Source organism: Equus asinus, chromosome 3 (assembly GCF_041296235.1).
Source record: "Equus asinus isolate D_3611 breed Donkey chromosome 3, EquAss-T2T_v2, whole genome shotgun sequence".
In the NCBI taxonomy this organism is placed as follows: Eukaryota; Metazoa; Chordata; class Mammalia; order Perissodactyla; family Equidae; genus Equus; species Equus asinus.
Genome location: NC_091792.1, coordinates 50,998,608 through 51,022,245, shown reverse-complemented (window position 1 = coordinate 51,022,245; position 23,638 = coordinate 50,998,608). Strand labels below are relative to the sequence as shown.

Genomic DNA, 23,638 nt, shown 5'->3' with positions numbered 1-23,638 from the left:
CTCCATTTTATATGTGGGACACCTGCCACAGCACGGCTTGACAAGCTGTGCATAGGTCCGTGCCCAGGATCCGAACCAGCAAACTCCAGGCCACCAAAGCGGAGCATGCAAACTTAACCACTATGACACTGGGCTGGCCTCTCCTTATGTGTCATTTTTAATATTAACTACACCTCTCCCAAAAAATTGTATCTAGCTACTTTCAACAAATCCAATCTCTATCATATACTGCTTTAGAAACGTTTTAATCTTTATTTTTCATATTAATTTACAAAAGCAGCAACAAAAACAAATAGGTTGCCACAGATTGCAGTAATAGTTGAAAAATTCCAAAAACTACCTAAGAAACAAAACACATACTAAAGACAGATGTAAAGTTATTTAGATCTAATTCTAGTTTTTACATATTACCTTAGTTATGGCCCTTTACTGTGTTTATAGATGAAATCCTTAATCAGTATGGTTTTATGAGATTTACTTTTGATAATGCATTTTTAAAGGATATCCAATGATACTGTACAGAGTGTATCTTGTATCATTTTTAACTTCCCATAGTCTATCTCCGGATGAGAGTATTTTGTTTCTGTGTTTTGATCATGCAGAACTCTAAAGCTATACTAGGATATTCACACAAACATCATCACTAAAAACTTGAGGGTCGTCTTTGACTCTCTCCTCTTCCTTATGCACCCATCTCATCATTCACTAAAACCTGCAAAATTAACCCAAATAGATCTCAAATCAACCCCCTCACCTCCTCTCCATCCTTTCTGCCACTGTGCCAGTGGGGCTCCCATCATCTCTTGCCAACACCACCACAGCAACCTCCTAACTCTTTCCCTCTCTCTAGGACGGACTCCATGGCACTCAAAAGCCTTCAGCTGCTCCTGGTCCAGGCATGCAAGCCCCTTCCATGTCCTGCCCCTGCTTCGCTATCCAACCTCCTCTCTCTCTCTCACTTCTAGTCTTAAAACACATCAATAAGGAACTTTTTGTAGTTTTCCCACACACACCAAGCAATTTCCTACTTTGATGCCTTTGTTGGGCTTTGTCCTCTTTGTCTCCCCAAGCCCTCATTCCCCAGGCTAACCCACACCATGAAAAATCTACACATACTTCAAGACTCAGCTGGAACCTCTCCAGGCAGCCTTACCTGTTGGTGACCCAAGGCTGGGTTAGGCTCTCATCCTGGGTACGCTTGGGTACGTCCTGCAAATCCATCCTGTCATAATAATACCTAGTTCTCCCCACCTGGATTCTTGAGCTCCCTGGGAGAAGAGATGATGTCTTTCTTACCTCTGTTTCCCACCATGCCCCACATATGGTAGATACCCAATAAATATTTGTTGGATGAATGAATGACTAGAAGAATGAAAAGTAAAACAAGAGCCAATTTAAAATGCAGCACCTTTACTTAACATAATTAATAACACTTAAATTAGTCCTGAATGTGGGTATTCCAGCTAAGAAGGATCTTCGTCAACAAACATTTATTGAACATCCACCAAACACTGCAAGCCGAGCTAAGTACTTTCAGTAATGAACACTGCATCATGTCTACTTTTTGTTGAGAAAAGAAATGAATTATTCCTAATTGTAAAAGCTTACAGACATATGTATACATAGAAACATTTCCATCTCAAGGACCTTTAGTCAGCACCCAGCACAAACTGGTGACTTTATCTACTCTGAAGTTCTAAAAAGTAAATAGGCTTAAGAGGGCAAACCCTAAGATCCATTTCAATTAAAAAATCCTATGATTCTAATTTGTTATTGTTTAGCATATAAAAATATGAGGGAAAAAACATAAAAGTATAATACAGAAGCTTTTACTATGCTGAAATCCTAAGAAGCGAATGACAAATTTACAATTTCATTTATTAAATAAATTTTATTCCATTACTCCACTTGACATGAACTCCGTATGACAAGTTCCACTTATTATCTACTCTAATCATTATTGCCCTTTTGTTCCTTATTAGTCTTGGGTTCAAAGAAGCTACCGACACCCAGGTATTTTCCTTCTAGCAAGAGGAGCCAGATGCCCCTGCCAGCCACTCTCTATGGTGGTCATGATATATAACTGCCCAATTCTACAACTAATCTAAGGCTAATGTGGTAACTGCATTCCCCTGCCAGTTTTGGTCTAGTCTGAGTAACTTCTGGAAAGGGTCTCCTAGCTCCTAAAAGAGAGAAAAAAAGAAAGATGTCCACTCTGGTGGGCGTCTTGCGTTCACGTGAGGAAGGAACCTTAGGATAAAATTTTTATTGAGGACAGCAGGAGGAGAGACAGAAGGAAGCAGATCACTAATGAAATTCTCAAGCTGCAGATCTGATCACGCATGCTGCCCAGCCTACTTTCCAGTAATGAGAGAATACATTTCCTTACTATTTAAATCAGTTTAAGTGGAGTTTTCTTTTCTGTGAAGACTAAAACATTCTTAGGTTCTTTATGCACAACACCCTATTTAATTTTCTTCACAGCAGTCAGTAATATCAGAAATCATCTTTTCTTTACGTTTACTCTGTCTGACCTTTCCTCTTTTCCTCAATGAGAATCATAAGAACAGAGACTTGCCTGTCTTGTTCATCTCTATGGTCTCCAAAGCCTAAGATAATGCCTAGTACACAGATGATGCTCAATAAATATTCCTTGATGAATGAAAGCATGACTCTTAGACAAATATAACCAAACAACTTTTAAAAAATCTCCCTTATCATTCAAATAATAATCGATCTTTTGCTATTCTAATTTGCCTTACTGAATCATGTCTAATACGACAAAAGAAATTATAAAAAAAAGATACAAATAAAAATTCAATATTTCCCACTAGATTTGATGCCTGTGGCATCAAACAAGTCTCAAATGTATTTGTAAGAGAAACAGCTTTCTAAATGCCACATTTGTAACAAACAAGTAACTTAGAAACACAAGAACCCAATTTGATATATTCTTTCTTAAGTAACAGTTAAACAACCCCACCTTGCTCTAAACAGGCCCACACCTCACAAAGTAAGAACTTGTGACTATTACAGAATTGCTTTTCACCTTCCTGCTTAACCCAAATACTTGGAACTATGATGAGTAACAATTCTCTTTTAGGTGATACAATTTGAATGAAAAATTCACCTACAGTTTATGGTAGATTGAAAACAAAGGGCAAAAAAGCACATCTGCATACTCCTCATTTCCTAAGAGGTGAGTCACAGAAAACAAAAGAGGAGGGTAACGCCCTGTGACACCACAAGCACTTCTGATCATCCACTGAACACAAGAAGATAAATAGACAACAGTGTAGGAGGGGACGGAAGCAGGCAAAGGTCTACCTGTTGGCCTCACTATATTTTTTATAATAGAGTTTAACAGGGCTTCAAACCAAGAAAACAGATAAACACTGGACTCATATTCTAGCAAATCTTAAATGAATGTACATACACTAAACCACCTACACCAATTTCCGTATCTTCCTTCCCTCATCTCTGCCAAAATGTTGACTATTCAGCGGACTCAAAATAAGAAGACATACAAAGATTGCCAGAAAGGTAAATAGCTATTGCTGAAGAACCATAAAAGGCTAGCCTAATAAGCATATGAAAAGATGCTCGACAACATTAGTCATTAGGGAAGTGCAAATTAAAACTACAAGAGATGCCATTTCACACCCATTAGAATGACTACAATTGAAAAAAAAAAGAGAGCAACAAGTTGACAAGATGTGGAGAAATAGGAAACCTCATACATCGCTGATAGGAATGTAAAATGATGCAGACACTTTGGAAAACAGCATAGCAGTTTTTTATAAAGTTAATTATAAATTTACCACAGCAATGACCCAGCAATTCTACTTCTACATATCTACCCCCATGAGAAATGAAGACATCTGTCCACACAAAGAACTGCACAGGAATGTTCGCAGCAGCAGTATTCCTACTACTCCAACATTAGAAAAAACCCCAAATGTCCATCAACTAGTGAATGGATAGTCAAAATGAGGCATATTCATACAACAAAATCTATTTAGCAATAAAAAGGAACAAACTGATGATACATACCATGACACGGATGAATCTCAAAAACGTTATGTGGGAATAAAAATGTTCTAAAATTGATTTATGGTAATGGCACTCAGTAAATTTACAAATTATTGAACCCTACACTTGAAATGGGTAAATTTTATGTAAAATATACTTCAATAGAGTTGTAAAAAAACACAACTGAGGTACTCAATTCACATTTTATATGTGCCAGAAATTAACATAGTATCCCTACTTTGCATCTACGTTAGCACACAGCAATCTAAAATTTGACCAAGTACTCTCAGGCAGACACAGGTTGAACTGTAAGACGTACCCACCCACCAGTTAACTGAGATACACTAGAAATACTCATAGAATCAAAATGTCTTCAGGGCCTCATTCCCACCATTAGGCAAAGCTCACATATTCATAAATTGCCTGTCAGCTAAAACATGAAAAGTTGAGAACCATTAGACAAAAAAAAAAAAAGAGGGAAACTGAAATGTAGTTTAGATTACAAAGGAAACAGAAGAAAGACAAAAATATAATAAGATCTCCCGTCTCTAGCATCTATGTCTCTGGATGTCTAAGGCTTAGGGAGTTGGGAGACTCTACGTATTGCCTTTTGAGGGGAAACGAAACTAACCTTGATCTTGTAGTTTTATGTTAATCCCTTTATTTTTGTAACTGTGGAAAATATTTTTTAAAAAGTCTAGTCTAAGATTTTCTCAATCTTTTATTCTTACAGAATACAGAGCAAAGGCATTTAGGAAAAGTAAAAAATAACAATGATGGAGACCATACTTCTTACTGCCAACATTAACTGAGCATTTTCTATGTACCAAGTAAAGTGCTAAGAAATTCACACATATATGATCTCATTTAATCTTTATAAAAATCCTAGAAAGTAACATGATCGTGCCCATTTTCCAGAAAGGGAAACTGATGAAGCCCAGACTGATAAAGTTACTGATGACCCCAAAGGTCCAGTAATTCCAACAAGTAAGTGGCAATAGCAGTGTCATCTGAAGGAAGGCCACTTACAGGAGACAACACTTTACTAGGGAATTCCTAAATAAGGCCAACACATCCCAGACTGAACCCTCCTCTTACAAGCCTAGAGATTCTGTTCAAGAAGGTGTCCACGAGTAATAAATAAGACATAAACCAAGAGACTGAAGTGAACCCCAGACATAAAAATTTGACTAGTCCCCCTTCAATAGTACTGACTTTTAAAATCAGCCTCAGGTAAAGGTCCCCTCCAAAATCACTTCCCCAACTTGGCTCACAGCCCCTCTGCTATCCTTCTCACATTCCTGATTATTTAACTCAGTTCAGTAACAGCAAGACCGCAATAGGCTGAGAAAGTGAGGTGGCCTCTAGACTCCTCTCCCCAGAATACCAAGCCCATTCTCTCCACAAGGCCTTCTGCGCTCGTCTTCATCTGTGAAAACCTTTATATCCATTAGGTCTCAGGAAACGTGAGACTGCCTCCTCTCAATGCTGCCCGTCACAGTCCTCATCATCGGTATCACTGCACTGGGCACACAGATCTTCCATACACTGTACGTATTTAAAGTGTGCACATCTCACCTCCCCAGGGACTCCATAAGCTATTGGGTGAGAAGCTTATTTACGCTGTTTTTGCATTCCTTGAAGCATCTAGTAAAATGTTAGGAAATACTTAATAGTTTCTAAAGTATGAATAGCTTTGTATTTGTGCTTTTTTGTATAACTACATTTGTATTTATATGTATTTTCTTTGCCCTACCAATACTCTAAGATTATAAGCTCACTGTTGAAACAGATAATAACTTCATTTCTTCATACAGTACTATATGTTTAAATTTTTTTTTTTTTAAAGAATGAGGTTAAAGACTTCAAGTGTGGCAGGCACAAATTACTTTTTTTCCAGAAGTACTAAACTCATTCTACATATTTTTACACTTGCCTGAGTACCCACATTATTTTCTTATATTCCCAAATCAAAGGACATTAAATAAACCTCTCTTTGATCACTGTAAACACTGGATGAAGTAAATGTGAAAATCATTTGAAAAAAATGTAAAATACAGTAAAAGTACTTTTCTTTTGCCAAATAATAAAATGCCAAAAGCTGTTATAAATGGCAAGAAAGTAAACTAAGCTAATATATGTAAATATGAATGTAAAGGGGGAAAACTAAGCATAAAATTCCAACTATGTGTATGCAATGTACACACCCACACAACATAATTACATCAAAAACCAAAGATGAGGAGGAATTTGGAAGAAAGCTAGAGGATTTTCTTCCATTTTGATGCTTAATTTCATAAAAGTAAAATGTTAATAAGAAAAGAAAATATGGAAAGACAAGTCCAGATCTGTATACATTTAAAAAACATCCATAACTAAAATATTTCATACCTGTAAACATGGCATGAAAATAAGGACTACAGGCGGCCAGCACCACTCTATGAGCAGAGATTTCCATGTCTTCAGCCACAATCGTGACATCACACAGCAAATTTTGACTGTTTACAAAGCAGAGAAAAAATTTTAATGATACCAATAATAAATGTACTAAACATCCTATACAAAAATATTACAGTAAAAGCCCACTTTTCTGAAATTGAGACTTACTAATATAGTTATGACAAAGGCCCAACATGCCGTGGGCCCTCACTCAAATTCTTGCCTTTGTTTAACAGAGAAATATTTCCAAACTCGATTACTGATTTCTCAACTGATAGGAAATTACTGGCAGCAAACCATCAATGGAACTGTATAATGGGAAGTAGTCTGAATGAAGAACAGCATCAGCAGAAGTGGCAGATGGCAGTCTGACATTGAGAGAAAGACAAAATAAAACATATGTAGGAACCTAAATTGGGTCAGAGTATCCAAAAAACAGATATTTAACATGACCCTGGGTCATCAAGCAAAGGTAAAATTATATTCAATTACCCCTGCTGCTTAAAAGGCAATTGGGCATCTGAAACTTAATCAGATCGTTTTACCAATGCAAAATATCTCATTCCTCAAGGCCAAAAACTATTACCACATATAAAATTTAAAAAGCATTTTGTTACCTTAAAACAAACATTATTCAGCAAACATAATTATACCTTAAATTCTAAAATATCCACTTCATTCAAAAACATGTGGTGAACACTTTTTACATGCTATATAAGCTGCTAGATGAGACACTCCAACTAAATAAGAATGTCACAGAATATCTTCTTGGCAAAGAAGGTTGCTGATACTTATTCCAAAACAAGCAAGACTCCCACTCTAAAACCGAGCTTACTGGTAGTCATGTCATTAATGACTAAAATAGGTATGGTGAAACCAAGTCCTTTCCACACCTCAAATATCCGAGAACTGAATTTATGTGCACAGTGTACACAAGTCAGAACAGGCTTCCCATTTCCTACAAGGGTGGCCTGCCTGCTTCTGCAATTTTCTAGCAGCTTACAAGCAACATTTTCCCGTGAGTTTAACCAAATCCTTGAAGTTTTCCACTTTTCCGCACTGCTTACAAACTGTTTCTGTGGAGTTCACAGCAAAACTTTTGAAGATCCAACTGGCATCTATTTTCCCTCCAGTCTAGGAGAAACAGTGAGAAAAAGGAGTACGACAGCACTGGTGACAATGGCATCCCAGGGCCTCGCTGAGGTGAGCCTGTTATGCCCTTTAGATGGAAGCATGGCTCATGGGTAGTGCCGATTTAATGGCTCACGATGCTGTGTGAGACACCAGGCAGGTCCCACATTAGAATCATAAAAGGTGGCACAATGTCACTTATTTGTGATTCCTCCAAATCAGTGTGGAAAACTGACAGAGTCTACTGACTGCTCTGAGAATATACAACCACTCTGCAATTCTATGAATTCCATGGGTTCCCAAATCATCAGGGTAGGAAAAGTCAGTGGGGTTTTCAGGAGGGGACTATGCAAGAGCTTTACCTGCATGTATTATCTCCTTTAGACCCCAGCACAATCTCATGAGGTGTTATTAAGATCTTTACCCCCCAAATGTATATAGCTAGGGAAGCCAAGGCTAAGGATGAATAACCAGCCTAGAGCCCCCACTAATGGCAATGCCAGGATTCAAATCCATGGAGTCCAGCTCCAGAGCCTCTTAACTACTACACAAAACCACCTAAAGCTGTGTGGTTTTAAGACTCATTAAGGCTTGAATAAAATAGGGAATAGAAAGTATAAATTATAAATAACACCAATTTATTATCTGACAAACTATATAATAGAAACTATTTTTAAAGTTCTATATATAGTTTATAAAAGGCCCAATTTTAGTGGGTATTTAGCACTAGCTCTACAAGAATATTTAGAAAAATCAAATTCAACCAAACCCTTCAAGATCATCTCCGTCCTTAAAGAGACTAGAGGAAAGGAATAACAACGCAAAGATTGCAGGATACAATGTAAAGACGCTATGGGAATAGGGCATCCAAATCACACTGGGAGTCAGAACAGGCTTCCTGCAGCTGCTGACCTGAAGCTGAGTTCTAAAAACAAGGAGGCATTAGCTGGATGGAGAAGGGGCACGAGAACTCCACACAGAGAGAACACTATGTGCTGTTGCGTGGAGGCTGAAGCTGCAAAGCACAATGAGGAGCTGTGGAACAAGAAGAGCAGTGAGAGAGGGATGAGAGAGAGGGAGAGAGAGAGAAGGGCATGAGCGAAGGAGAGGAGGGAGGTGGGACAGGGGTCAGCAGAGCTGCTCACAGTCTCTCCAGAATAGGGCCATCCGGGTTTTCCTCCTGTGACCAGAGAACCTGGACACAGTCAAACGTGAGTCAAGTGGGTCCTTATGCCTATCTTCCTGTTGTCAGTAATCCTTCTTAGTGCTCTAGTTTCAAAATGGAACTTAAGTGGAATTACACTTGAATACCTCGAAATCACGTAATTAATTATCTTCAGCTTCAATTACAATTACTCATTGATCCAAACGTTCTAGCATAACACCTGCTGGTTGTCACTGACATAATTAGCTCAGCTTTACTGGCTTATTAGTTGATTAGTTAACTAATAAGGTAAAAACAGCACAAACTAGTATGCAGCCACACCTTGGGTTGGATCACATGTAGTCTATGGGCCACATTACAAATCAAGGACATATTTAGCTTTAATGTTCAATTTTTTATCTTTCTGTCTCCAGCAAGAATATATTTTAAAACAGCACTCAAGGACTAGAGGAAGCTGACCAGCCTTCTTTTCTTTCAGCCAGCATGTGTCTACTGAGTCTGGCCCTTCCCTCTTTCCAAATATGCAAGCTCACAAGAGGCTGGATGACTTTTGGGCGAAGAGGAGAAGGTTATAAATGAAAAGCCTGGCAATAAAAATAAGAGAGACTTGTTTTAGCAGCTCATACCCAGAGTCTACAGGTGAGTTTCTGAGTTTATGCTCCTATTATTTGAAATCTAATAAGGCAATGGTCTGTAGAAGGAAAGGGATTCCAGAATAAGGAGATAAAGAAAGTCGCCATTTAGCAAAATTTGCATTTATTCATTCATTCATGAAATACCTAGAGTGGCTACTGTGTGCCAAGCACTACGTCATTTACCACAATAAAGAAGATAATGTCTGTGATAGGAAGGAGTTTACAGTCGAGTGGGAGAAACAGACAAGCTAACAGGTAATTACAAAATGAACCTATGACTATTTTGATGGGGCAGGTGTGGGGTGTTTGAGAACAACACACAAGAGAGGCCAAGACCAACCTTATGGAAGCTTTGGAAAGGAGGTCGCTTCCAACCTCAAATCTGGAAAACAGGAGTCACACAGGCCTTATGTAAAACTCAGCGGCACAGGAAGAGGAAAAGCACTCCATCCCCTAAATGAACCAGCATCATGAACACTGGTTCTTCTCTGGTAAAAAACTGCTCTGAAAACCAAGGGAACATGCCTGACCACATCAAGATACACTTTGGTCTTCCAATATAAAATGAATGAATTCCTAAGACTAGAAAAACCTATCACTACTGTGTACATATCTTCTTAAAGTAAAATGTGCCATCAGGCTCTGAGATACCAAAAATAATTAGTAGTCACACGAAACACAAATTTACTTTCTAGTGGGAGTGGGCGTGGTGGGGAGATTACATGGCATCTGCCCACCTTTCTTCCTCAGGTGCCAGGGAAAATCTGGAGGCACTTCCTGCCACAGGGAGAGGAATCGGAGTAACAGCCAAGGTGCCAGGCTGGTGAGAGGAGCTGTTAGCCAGAGTTCACGGGGCAAACACAAACCACAGCCTAGGAATGTGCCCAGAGTCATCTTTGGAACAGCACCAGGTGTCAGGACAAAGAAACAAAGACAGACATAAAAGAAACGAGGCAAGAGGTCAGAAGCCAAGGAAATCAAAAACTGGACGGGAAGCAGAGGGTGAGCCAGACGTGGTGTTGCTGTTCACTGAGTATGAGCTACCTGGCATGCAGGCAGGTGGGGTAGGGAGATGAGATATTTTCAAGGTGAAAGGCTTCCTGATTGCTGACTTAAATTAGTCATATTTAACTAAATTTAATATAACTGACAATGCCATTTAACAGACAAGGCAGATGCCACCTGGCTAAAATGTCAGTAATCTTGAAGAACAACAGAACTCTGTGACAAGTGTCACTGCTGTCTTCCTTCTTAAGACCATGATGGCTTGAATTTGAATTTCTGTGGCAGTTAAGCACAGGGAAAACCTACATGTTGGGTTTAATAAGATTCACCACCACAATAAGAGTCCTGAAAAACAGCACAGTCTCCTCAACAGATTTGCACCCGCTGAGATTTTCAAAGAGGAAGTAGGAAGCGGTGACAGTCAACTTAGAAAGTCATAGGAAAACCTACTACAGTGATTTAGAAACTGCTTTAAACTAGTAAAGGGTCCCGGAAAGAGAATCTACCATTCTTTCCAGATAGAATTGAGATAGCAGAATGACAGTGAAAAATGACAAAACAGAGCCACAAGAAGACATGGGGGAAGGCATGTTTCTGAAAGCGTATCTGTAGGGAAGGGAATGTGTCTAAATTCAAGGACTTGCAAGAACACTTGGTCACAGTTGAGAGGAGAAGATGAAAAGAATAATTAGAAATACAGTGAAAGAAGATATTAGGGCCAGAGAAAGGGTGGTGGGGAGGGGGCAGGGTAGAGAGATGAGGAAGTTAAAGGATTTCAGAGGGGACACAGTACTGCAGAGGTGAGTTTCTGAACACGAGGGTGAAAAGCTTGACTACCTGGTAAAAAATGGAGAATTGATACAAAGGAAACTTCTCCATTAAAAGTTTTTTTGAAAAAAAACCTGGTAAAATAAATCACCAGGTAGATACTCTCAGCTATAATAATTTAAAAGAAATATACCAAAGTCAGATTTTCTGATCTGAGAGGGGCTACTGAAGGCAAACTGTGAAGCATTGTGGTGTCTCACACAGGGGAGGTATTCAGAAATGTGGCGAAAGAGAAGAAACCAAAGTTGGTTAGTCATTTACCACCATCCATTCGTCACATCTTTTGAAATGTTTAATGATTCTACCCATGCTCAATAAACACCACTTAAAAAGAGATCCATCACAAATGCTTAAGGAACACTGTAGAAGATTACCAGTTAAATTGAGACTGTAAGCTTCAAAATCGCTCTTAAATTTTCTAAATAAAACAGTCAGCTTGATTTGGGGGCTCTTCCCAATTGCTCTGTCCTTCAAGGAATGTTTTATATTCAACTCTAGTGCAACATGAAAGCAAATGAACCTGACAATGGTTTATTATAGAAAAATATATATACTAGACACATTAGAGCAACAAGAAAATTCACATCCTATGTAATTTCCTAAAAATCTCTTTTAAAAGCAGGGATATAAAGCTATGAAGAGACAGGCAGATTCACTTAAGGGTGTTGTTTAATTCACTTGCCATCTAAGCAACAAAGTACAAATAACAAAAGAAGAGCTACAACTCAAATGTTTCACAGAGGCACAACAGATAATGTAATCTTAGTGGTGAACTAGGTCCACAAAGTCTAAAAGTCCTGGGGGGAACATACCATAAGCACTCCTTTGAGAGAGAGCCGCAGGCTCTTTTGTTTAAATTACCTTCTGGAATGTAAGAACTGCTCTTACAGCTGAATGATTAAATATTTAGGACTTTTGGATGATATATAGGTGAACATCTAAATTGCTTCATATGACTTATCCCTGCTGAAAACTTTCAACTCCTGATATAACTTAAGGCTCAAAATGATCTTCCTTCTAAACAAATAAGAGGTTAGTCCCCACTAACACTCACTGAAATTTTTAAAGCTCAAGTACAGCCTTAACCCATATTCTAGAAAATAGAAGTTTTGGGTTTCTTTTTTTAACTTAAAGGCAAAATGCTACCTTTTGATAGTTCCTTTTTTGGTCATCTCAAAAAGCTCACAGTCTAATGTTTTCAATAATACTGCATCTGGAATTTACTCTGCTTCTTCATCTCCTCCAGAAACCCAATACAGTGTGCTGCACATAACAAGCACTCGGTTTGATTTTGAATATGTCAGTGTTTTGAAAAACCCTCCCCCCTCCAACCCAGGCTTGGGAAGTTTAAACAGAGATGTGTTGCTGTACTAGACCTGTCCTTTCACTACACTGCCAGGTTGTTCCTCTGACATCATTAATCTTACAATGCTGCTCCTTTTCTCAAAAGCCTTCGCTGACTCCCACTGCCCACAGGATTAAGTCCAACTTCACCGTGTTATTTAAACCTGCCACAATTCTGTCCTTCTCTCACTTCCTAACCTTTCTCTACACACTCCCCAGCATGAACTCTTTTTTTTTTAAATTGAGGTAACATTGGTTTATAACGTTATATAAATTTTAGGTGTACATCATTGTCTTTCGACTTCTGTATAGACTGAATCGTGTTCATCACCAAAAGTCTAGTTGCCACCTGTCACCTTACACATGTGCCCCTTTACCCCTTTCGCTCTCCCCTCATGAACTCTTGATTTACTTTATCCAACAGGTTATGTTTATCCCCTCCCTAGTTTGTGCAATTATCCAGAACAGGAACGGCCTCTCCCCTCCCATCCTTCGTATGAATCCTACTGCATGCACCCCGTCAGGCCCAGCTGAAACCACCTCCATGGACAGTTGTGGCTTTCTCCTGTGGGAATCCTCTTCAGTACCCACATTTTGCACACAACCTTCCACCAGCTCATCCTCTTGTCTGTTCATCTCCTGCAGCAGTCTAGACCCCCAAAGGGCACAGGCCAAGTCTGATACTGCTTTTGGCTCCCACACAGCCTTTTGGGCACACTGGCTGATTTCAAAGGAGAACCAAGTGCTTACAAATGCTTGTTTAATACATTGCTTAGAAGTGACTACAGGGTTTTTAAACCAAACAATTTTAAGTTATTCAAGCTCATACTGGGCTGGGACATAGAGCTATATCTTCGCCTCCTGTTTAAAAAAAAATCAAAAAACTATTTTAAGAAAACTTCACACTCTTTTTCTGTAAACTGTATTAATTCTGTAACAAACCTTACAAAACTCCTGACTTCCCACTCCCACACCTTACACCAACTATAACTGGAAGAAAAGTGACTTTTACTCCTGAAATCTCACTTCCATTAGCCGAAGGTTCATAAACACACTCTCTACATACGGCTGTTAATCTACCAATTAGAGGTGACAGCCCAAGAGCAGAGGGGCGAGAACAGGGAAGTTCTCCTTTCCCAGAAGTCAGGAAACCACTCTCAGCTACCTTTTCCTGGCAGCAGGAAGTTGACGCAAGGACAGGAAATAAACGATTTTCAGCTATACGAGGAGTAGGTCACTTCAGAGATTTTTTTTTTTTAAGAATTATTCAAATTGGCTATAAGGGGTAAGAGAGAAGGGAATGACATTAAAAACAAAGAAAAAGGCTCTGATGAATCCCAAAGAGAGTTCACTTTTAAAAACACTATCAGTTAGTGACGTCATTAAAACATCCTGGTTATAGACCCGGCAGCCAACACTCTCTGGCTATTCAAAGGTTATTCTTTGTTCTGAAAATCAGCATCAACTGCCAGCCTGGTGACACACAGCTCCTGAAATGGTGCAACACAAAGACCAAGAAGGTACTATTTCACAGCTATACAGTTCACACCCGAAATGGGACAAACAGGTGAATGAAGGCCAGAGCTAAATGATCCTAGGACGAGGCAAGGACACCACATGACACGCAGCAGGTAAGCAGGAAAAAAATCTCAGAGGCTCAGAGAAGGTCAGAGCGGCAATGAACCTCAGATACTCCATCCCTCCATCTCCCTCATTTTATAGTTAAGACTCAAAGAAGTAAAACAGTTGGCCCAAGGCCAAAGAGTCTGTCCCCAAACCTAGGTCATTTACCTCAGGGGAAGGAGCATGAGACATTACCTTCCCTGCAGTTCAGTGAGTCCCGTCTGGGTCAGGAGAGACCCACTCACACAACCCCAGTGGAAGGCCAACTGCTACGACACCCCACAGGAGTGGGGGGAGGACATGTGAAGAGGTGTATTAAAAGTCAGCCTTTCTAGACTTTTCAAAGAAAAAGAAAAGCCATTAAGGATCTCAGTCTTAAAATAACCAGACTGTTTTTCTTATTTTTCTTTCCGTTCCACTTAGTAACCACTGGATTTTACACTCTAATGACTACTGTTGCAACAGGATTAAAAAACTGAAACAACACGGCCAGATCTGCTGGATTATCTCACTACATATTCTCCCGAAAACTAAATGAAAACCCACTTATTGAAAATGTTGTCAGAGCAGGACTAGGAAGTAAATCAAACCTCCATTATTGAGTTTAACTTTCTCTTGCCCCTCTCCAAGCCACTCTCCATCCAGCACCCCACACTGTGTTCTTTTCAAAATGCAAATCTGATCATGTCACAACCCTGCTTAAAACTCTCCCATGGCTTCCTCCCATGACAACTCCTGACAAAGACCAAAATGCTGGCCCCCATCTGCCCACTCGGCCTCCTCTCTTGCCATGAGCCCCTAGCCATCTTCGATACAGCTATCCACCAGTTCCTTCAATGAGGCCAGCTCCCTCCACCACAAGACTGGGCACTGCCATTCCCTATGCCCGGAACACTGTTTCCTAATCTCTCCCACTGCCACCCTGACTTCATTTCCTTACCTCTATTCTGCTTTCAGGTCTCAGCAATTACTCCTACCTTGAAAAGGAAGCCTTCCCTGACCACTGTCATCCACTTTCATAGCACCAGGCAGCCCTCCACTGGAGCACTTACTACCATTAAAATTTACAGTAAAGGGGCCAGCCCCGGGGCCAAGTGGTTATGTTTGCACGCTCCACTTCGGCGGTCCAGGGTTTCACCGGTTCAAATCCTAGGCGTGGACATGGCACCACTCATCAGGCTATGCTGAGGCAGCATCCCACATGCCACAATTGGAAGGACCGACAACTAAAAACACACAACTATGTACTAGGGGACTTTGGGGAGATAAAGGAAAAATAAAATCTTTAAAAAAAAATTTACAGTAAATTATGCGTGTGATTCCTGAAGTCAACCATAAGCCCATGTCTGTTTTTGCTCACCACTGTCTCTCCAGTAACCAGCAGATAAATATTTATTGAATCTTTAAGTAAAGAAGAAATAAACAAACAAAGGACCTGAAGGGTGGGCCTTTAGGAAGACATTACCAAAGAGGTTAAGGGAAAGTTCAAGTCACTTCCTTCTTCTTAGTTCAAGCTTTTAAATATATGAGAGGAGTTTCACAAAGGAAACTACAGGGGAAAAATAGATGTCCTTCACAAAGTGCTAAGAAAACAAAACCAAGACTGTTAATACATACATTAGTCTTTTAATTTTTTTAAAAAAGCTACTCATTCTTCCATTACTTTTAAAGTCACTCTTTTCACTGCAGTGACTCTTAACACACTTGAGAATTACCTCAGCACTGGGAGGGTTGCTACTCCTGAGAAATACTACCACTACCACTACCACCACCACCACCACCACCACCAAAGACAGTTACATTTTTCTCTAAAAGTTTTTTAGCCATATTCTTTGCAATGATATGTTAAATACCCTAGACCAGTACTGTACAATAAAAATATACTGCAGGTCACAACTTTCTATTAATCACGGGAAAAAAATAAAAAGAAAGAAGTGAAATTAATTTCAATATATTGTCTATTTAACCCAAAATATCCAATATATTATCATTTCGAAATGTAATCAATATTTTAAAAACAATAAAATACATTCTTTTTTTGTACTGTCTTAGAAATCCATTATGTATTTTCTACTTAGAGAACACCTCAATTCAGACTAGCCACATGTGGCTAGTGGCTACCATACTGAACAGAGCAGCCTTATACCATTCACTCTTCTGACAAATTACGTGCTCTCTTCCTCTTTTAAAAAACTTGCAGAAAAAGCTTTGGATGTTCTCTGAATCAAACGAAGCAACAACGAGGGGCAGGGAATATATTCACTATAAACAACTGATAAAGGGAAAAGACCCACGGTTACATGTATATTAACGTAATGATACCTTCTTAATTCGTTCATGACTTTAAAAGCTTTCTTCATATGCCAAGGATTCACTGTCACAGGGCAGTGTTTTTCAATATTATCATCTTTTGAATCGAGAGGCTTCTGATGACCCTGCTTTGTGCATCTGTACATAAAAGAACAAAAAACAGAACAAGACCTTATTAACGATAATTTAGTACAAGCTTACCAAGCTACAAGAGATGCAATGAATGTTGCCCAACCCCACTCATTGAAAGGAAGTCTCACAGTATATCCCAGCGTAAAATTAAGATACAATTCAGAACAGTTTCTGATGGCCACTATGATTTTAACAAAAAACTGAGTAATTACCTCCCTGGGATCAAAGTTAGGCCAAAGATGAGCAAAGAAAATTCAGTAAAAGTGGTTCAGCAGATACCTCCAAATGAAAAAGCTGAGAAATGATCTCTGATAGAAATTAACCTGCTTTTACAATCTCCTGTAGTCATACATTATTTACAAACCAAGACAGGAACAGGATCATATTTTACACAACTTTCAGAAACTTAGAATCTGATGCAAATTTTGCTGAAACCCATATATTTGGACTGACTCTAACAAGAGATCAATCATGTAGCTAATATTCATTGACTATTTACTATATAGCAGCCACTAAACTAAGGAGTTGACTTTCAATATTTGCTTAATCTTCACAACTGTTCTGTGAGCTGACTAATTATTATTATCCCCATTTAACAGATGAAAAGACTGAGGCAGAAAAAAATTGGGTAACTTGGTAAATGGTAGAGCTTGGTAACAGTGAAGCCAGTCTGACTCTCGAGCTCATTCTTTTCACTAACGCCTAACACCACTGCCTAAATTAAGCAATGAACATTTAATTTCCTATTTAAATTTATAATTTTTAAGAGTATAAGGCTATATTATATATATTGCTGTATGAATTAGTCTTTTGAGACTTGGGAGCCAAAAAATTAACAAAAACAGGGTACTATGTGGGAGAGGGGATTAACTGCTAATAGACATGAGGGAACTTTTTAAGGAGATGGTTGCACAACTGGAAATTTACTAACACTCACTGAATTGTACAACTATAACGGGTGAATTTTATGGCACGTACATTATTCCTCAATAAAGCTATTAAAAAAATCGGGAAACCAAATGAAGCCTAAAAAAATCATACTTGTACATACATCTCACAAAAAACAGGCAAACATCATTAGCTACTGCTGCACTTCTCATCACACCTCTTCCTTTCCTGACCCGCTTCTGAAAGGATGATTTATTTTTAAAATAATATACTTTGTTAATTCATTCGGTAAAGATTTTTTGAGTGCCAACTATGTACCAAGCACTGTTCTAGGCATTTGGGATACATCAATGAACAAACAAAGATCCATGTCCTCACAGAGCTTGGAGTCTAGCGGGGAGGGAGAGAGAGGAGGCAATATACACCACAAATCAGTAAAGTAAGTGGCACATTAGAAAATGATAAGACCTATGGAAAAAAGCAGAAGGGCAGGGTAAAGAGAGTCAGGAGTATGGAGTGATGTAATCTGCAGTATTAAACAAGGCAATCGGGGCAGGCCAAATAGAGAACTGAGATTTGAACCAGGACTAGGAGGTGAGGGAAGATCCAGATGGAAGGAACAGCCAGAGCAAAGGCCAGTATGTGCCTGGTGTTAACTGTGAGACCAGGGCTTGGGGGAGCGCCAATCATGCAGGGCCTTTGGCTTTACCCTGAGTGAAATGGGAGGCAGAGCAGAAGAGTACACAATCCAACTTAGGTTTTCAAAGGATCCCTTTGGCTGCTGGTTGAGAACAGTCTATGTGGGTCAAAGATGAAAGGAGGGAAACCATCTAGGTGAGTAATGCAGCAGGAGAAGCCAGTGGCCCAGGGCAGGGTAGTAGCAGTAGAGGTTGGAGCAGTGATGAAAAGTGGCTGGGTTCTGGATTTTTTTTTTTAAAGACTGACCGTGGAGCTAACATCTGTTACCAATCTGCTTTTTTCCTCCTTCTTCTCCCCAAAGCCCCCCAGTACATAGTTGTATATTCTACTTGTAGGTCCTTCTGGCTCTACTATGTGGGACTTCACCTCAGCATGGCTTGATGAGTGGTGCTAGGTCCATGCCCAGGATCCGAACCAGCAAAACCCTCAGCCACCGAAGCGGAGCACATGAACTTAACCACTCAGCCATGGGGCCAGCCCCTGGATATTTTTTAAAGGTAGTGCCAATAAGATTCGTTGACAATACAAGTGGCGTACCAAAGAAAGTCAGAATCACTCCAGGTTTTTTGGCCTGAGCAACTGAAAGGATTGAGTTTCCGTTCATTGAGATGGGGAAGGCTGCAAGTGGAACTGGTTTGGGGGTAGGAAGATCAAAAGCTCAGTTTTTATACACATTAGTTTTAAGATACTAGACATCCAAGTGAAAGTGTCAAATTGGCAGATGAATATTGGAGTCTAGAGTTTGAGAGAAAAATCTACATAGAAATGCGGGAACCGCTAATTACACAGACAGTACATGAAACTCAGACACTTGAACATTAAGGTAACCTCCTATCCTTGCTCATTCTCTTACGCCCGATTCAACACTAGTTGAGGCATCTGATTCTTCGAGGGCTTGCCTACTAGACTAGAAGTGGACGTCAGTCCTGCTTTCCCACCACTTGAAAGTTAATAAAGGGGCCCTACAAATGAATTAGCGCAAGACATTGCCTCCAGCAGCCTCTTCTGTGTGTGTGTGTGTGTGTGTGTGTGTGTAGAGGAATGAGTTACACCTAGCCTAAGAAAAAAAGCTAGTATGTCTAGGGGCCAAAAGATGAAAGGACATCCAGATCTGGTGGAGGAGACTGGGGAAACACTTTATAGTATAAGACACATTCTCATAATGCCATTTCCCACCATCCTTTCATAAAGAAACCAGTAGGAAAAGGGAGAAATTACATAGATATATGCAATATATGCAAACTTTCTCACCATATGACACTGAATGTCCACACATATGGCAAGTTAATAATATTTATATCTGCTTCTGGTTTAATAACTTAGAGTTTACAACAGAGGGAAAACATAATATTGAGGATTGGCAAAACTATTTAGAAGGCTTTCCAATACTCAAAACGGAAGCGAAAGCAACTATGCCATAGAATGAACATCATTAAGAGTCCAGAGTGTTTATATGTACTTCAGAAATCAGGAATTAAAACTTCCTGCATGAGAGAATTAACTTTAAGACAGTTATCAGACAACAATCAATGTCTATATTGGTGTTTTCTTAGAGCTACTTTCAGCTTCTGCTTTTTCTAGTGTACTCTTGAAACTCTGCAAAGAAAAGCCTTTATTTGAAGGCTTAAAGGAATAAGTAAGAAATAACATTGGATTATTTTAAGTGTTCTCTGCACTAAGAGCCACTTACAAATACAGTACCCTGCCACACATGTCCACATTTTCTACTGAAGTCCTTTCCATAATTTTCCATTTCCTATATGGTTTAGTGCTGGATGGCCTCTCAATCAGAAGCAGAACTGAGTAACAGAAAATGACACATCACGTCCACAACTATAGGTGTGGAAAATGAACACACACTAGGAAGCAGCTAAGCGAGAGGTAAAGGTTTACCCTTTGAGTTATACAAGTAAGTGCAGAGTTACACCTTCTCCCTGCTTCCCTTCTGAAGCAAAGAGCTGGCCTTTTCCGGAAAAGCTCCTCATTCTGAGAACTGTCTTCTTTAAAATATCTGGAGGAGATACTTCCTCAAAGTTCTTTCACTTTTAAGTCTTTCCCCAACTCTACACTCCATAACCGGTCTTAAAATTATCCAATAGCCTATTGTTACAAAACATACTCTAGAATAGTTGAGGTTTCCAAGGGTTTGGATCCCAGTACACGACTATGTTTTATAATAGATAATCCTAAAGCCTTCCTTCAATGACTGACTCTTCTGCAAATTCCCAGCTGTGGACAAGGTCGGTTTCTCAGACTAGGTAACTTTCGAACTCTGCCTAAGAACACACGACTGACGATAAGTGAATTCTCAGTGGAGGAAGCAAAGAGTCTAACAAGGGCTGTCTCCATCAAATAGTCGAGATTCCATAACCGGGCAAAGCTTTAAACCTACTGCAAAAATCCTGAGGCCATCTCAGAAATGAGGTACAATTTCTTTAGACGTATATGATTTGCTTGGGAACAGTGATTTCCAACAGAGGGGAGAGAGAGATCAGAATGACCCAAGCAATTTTTCCAAACTACACATAGCCATCCCTCTTCACGTGAGTATTAAGGAAAGCCCTTTTTATAGGACTAGGTATATCAGAATGACAGCAGCTCCAGGAGTAGGGGTGAAAGGCAGCTATTTATAATTTTAAAAATAAAGGGTGATGTAACATGCCCCACCACCCACTTACCTCCCACCCCAGGGCAATCATCTCAAATTGAGAACAAACACTTTAAAAAATATGAGCTGCTTATGTTTTGGGTGTTCAGGTGGAAACAATGCTATAATCCATGTGAATGATGCAGCTGCAAAATTTAACAGGGAACCAGACATTTTCACATTCAGGACACAAATATGTAACCCCTGGGTGGCCACCATCTCTGTTCTCCCCTCTGCCTGTTCACCTCAAAAGTTGCAAGACTTCCCCTGCTTGCAATGAGTCACCCACCATTACTCACAAATTTCTGCCAAGTTCACGTCAGCAGCTGTTGTTTTCAAAGTCACCATCCATGCCATACTGCTCTGAAGTTTCTCTATTGCTTTATAACATCTATTCTATTTTCTCTGCTGTCTTCCTAGCTAAACTTGCATTCAGAAGCTGGTGATTATACTAACATTGCTCCCATATACAAGTCCAGGATAGTAGAAGTAGAGATCCAACCAGAACTAATATTTTAACCAATATTTGTTATGTCACTCTGCAGTTTCACAACAAAATGCTCTCATAGCCTTCATCTCACCCAAATAATCACCATATTACTTAGAGGTTATAAAAGTAGAGGGCTTTCTCCATCGAAAACATGTTTTGGTTTGTGGTGAAGTTGTGGTTTCCGTCTTTGCAACTAGCTAAAGGCAGAGACGTACTCTGCAAATTTTCTTCAAGTGTTTGGAATTTAAACTCTTTTTAGGTACAGTGCCAGTAGACCAACTGTAATCTATGAACATATGGTCGTATTACCAAATAAATATAGCTTAAAAAAATGTTAACGTCCGCCCTATAGACATGTAAGAACTTGGATCATACCTTCAGTATGTAGACCTTTAGAAGTAAATATGAAGCAGCCTGGGAGATAAACAACCTCCTATCCAGTCAAAGAACAGACACCTTACATACAACACCATAATAATGCCACTGAATACATTAGTACAGTCTATATATTGCTAAAAGTTATGTTTCCGATTTCCCAGAGCTAGAAAGGAAATGTCTAGAAAAACTGGAATGCCCAATTTTACTAAAGTGGATTAGCAGTGAAAAAGCAGAGCACTGAACCTACTGGAGGACAGACGGAGGTATCACATACCACCCCCACGCCCTCTCTCCCCCAGGCCTCGGTTGCATGGCTTTCTGTCAAGTGCGTGGGGAAGCACTAGCAGGAGGAGGTGGTTGGGATGTCTGAGGTGGAGAGGGTGATGGAAGCTGGAGTCTAATTGCTCTCTGATAGTAGAACAATAGAGCTGTAAAAAGCTCCACTTCAGTTCAACTTAGCTGCTCTCCCTCTTCCCCTCCCACCTACATGACAAACAGCACAATCAAGCACTTTTTGTCCCTGACAGTGACTATTAACCAGGAAAGGGACCAGGGTAAAAGCATGTCTTATGCAAGATCAATCTTATTTTAAAGAATATGCTATAAACAATTAACAAAGACTGTCAGAGTGGGATATCTGTGAGGTGCTAACATAGGGCGAAGGAGGTCGATGATCCATTCCAGACACTTCCATGTCTTTTATCAATCATTTTTCTGAGCTTTCTTTTGCCACTTTTCCTAGCTACTAAGAGAGGGCAGCAATATGACCTCACAGAATACATAGGTGAAGAGGCGGACTAAAAGGTGAAGAGAGAATACCTAGAGTTCAATAGGAGAAAAAATTCAGTTGATTGGGCTACCTTTTCTAACACTTGAGTGAAAGGGCACCAGAAAAGGACCAGAATCAGGTGGAAGACACGAACTGTAGTCCTGCCTATGTCAAATACCAACAAAGTGACCTTGGATTGGTCACTTGGCTTCTCTGGGCTTCACACTGTTTACTTAGAAAATTAGTTTTTGTTATTCCACAAATAAGACTAATATGAAATGTAACATGAAAGTCAAAGACAATAACACTTCACCTTCTTGCCTCAGGGAGCGGACAGGCAGTAAACACTATATGATTGTAAATACGGAGTTAAGAAGGAAAATGTTGAGCTTAGGAGCTAAACTGAATATGGAAATATATTTTTATAGATTTTATTGGCCTTCCTCATTTTTAATTGCAACATTCAATTAAAAGTTATTAGCAATACTCCAGACAACCATCGCTGTTAATAAATCAAGTAGGTAAGCACTGACTGGATGCGCGATGTTGCATATCCACACTGAGCAGGTGAGGGATATAAAGGAGGCTGAACACAGGAGCCTTCTCCAGTTACTATCTAACCGAGGAAGCACATCTGAAACCACTGGGGAGTGGCCCAAGTCAGTACACAGGTGCAAGATTCCGGGGGATGGATTATAAATACTACAGGAATGCAAAGAGGAGCTGGAATGAGTTGGAGTAAATAGGGAAGACTGTGAAGGAGATGGGGCTCCAACTGGGCCTTGGAGGAATTCCAAGTTGTTTTAACTGGGGGCAGGATAGGAAAAGGCTAGAGACTCCTGGCTTGTGATAAGGCAATTTACCCTAGGAGGTTAAAGCACATAATGATTTTGAACATTAAGATAAGGCCAAAATGCTGGAGGGCTGTGACTACCTGGCTGAGATATCTGGTTTTATTAAGTCATTTGACCTGACTCTAAGATATTGGGGCGGTTGGGGGGGATCAAAAAAGTGGGTGGACTAAAAGATGAAGAGAGAATACATAGAGTTAAATAGGAGCAAAAATTCAGGTATCAAGTGATGAATTCTGTTCATTAGAAAAGCAGCCATCAGGGGCCAGCCC

The 23,638-nt window shown here is 39.7% G+C and overlaps 1 protein-coding gene across 3 annotated transcripts in view; it reads right to left on the bottom strand.

The window, feature by feature from the left end:
* The window catches only part of KLHL2 (kelch like family member 2), a 107,522-nt gene that overhangs the window by 78,292 nt on the left and 5,592 nt on the right, over positions 1-23,638 (bottom strand). For 2 of the 3 annotated variants that reach the window (XM_044767005.2, XM_044767006.2), the window contains exons 2-3: positions 16,525-16,650; positions 6,424-6,530 (exon numbers count right to left, since the gene is read on the bottom strand). In XM_044767005.2, coding sequence (XP_044622940.1) covers positions 6,424-6,530; positions 16,525-16,650 — 233 coding nt within the window. Of the gene's footprint in view, positions 1-6,423; positions 6,531-16,524; positions 16,651-23,638 lie in introns of those variants that run through there. The other variant, XM_070505028.1, reaches the window with a different exon arrangement.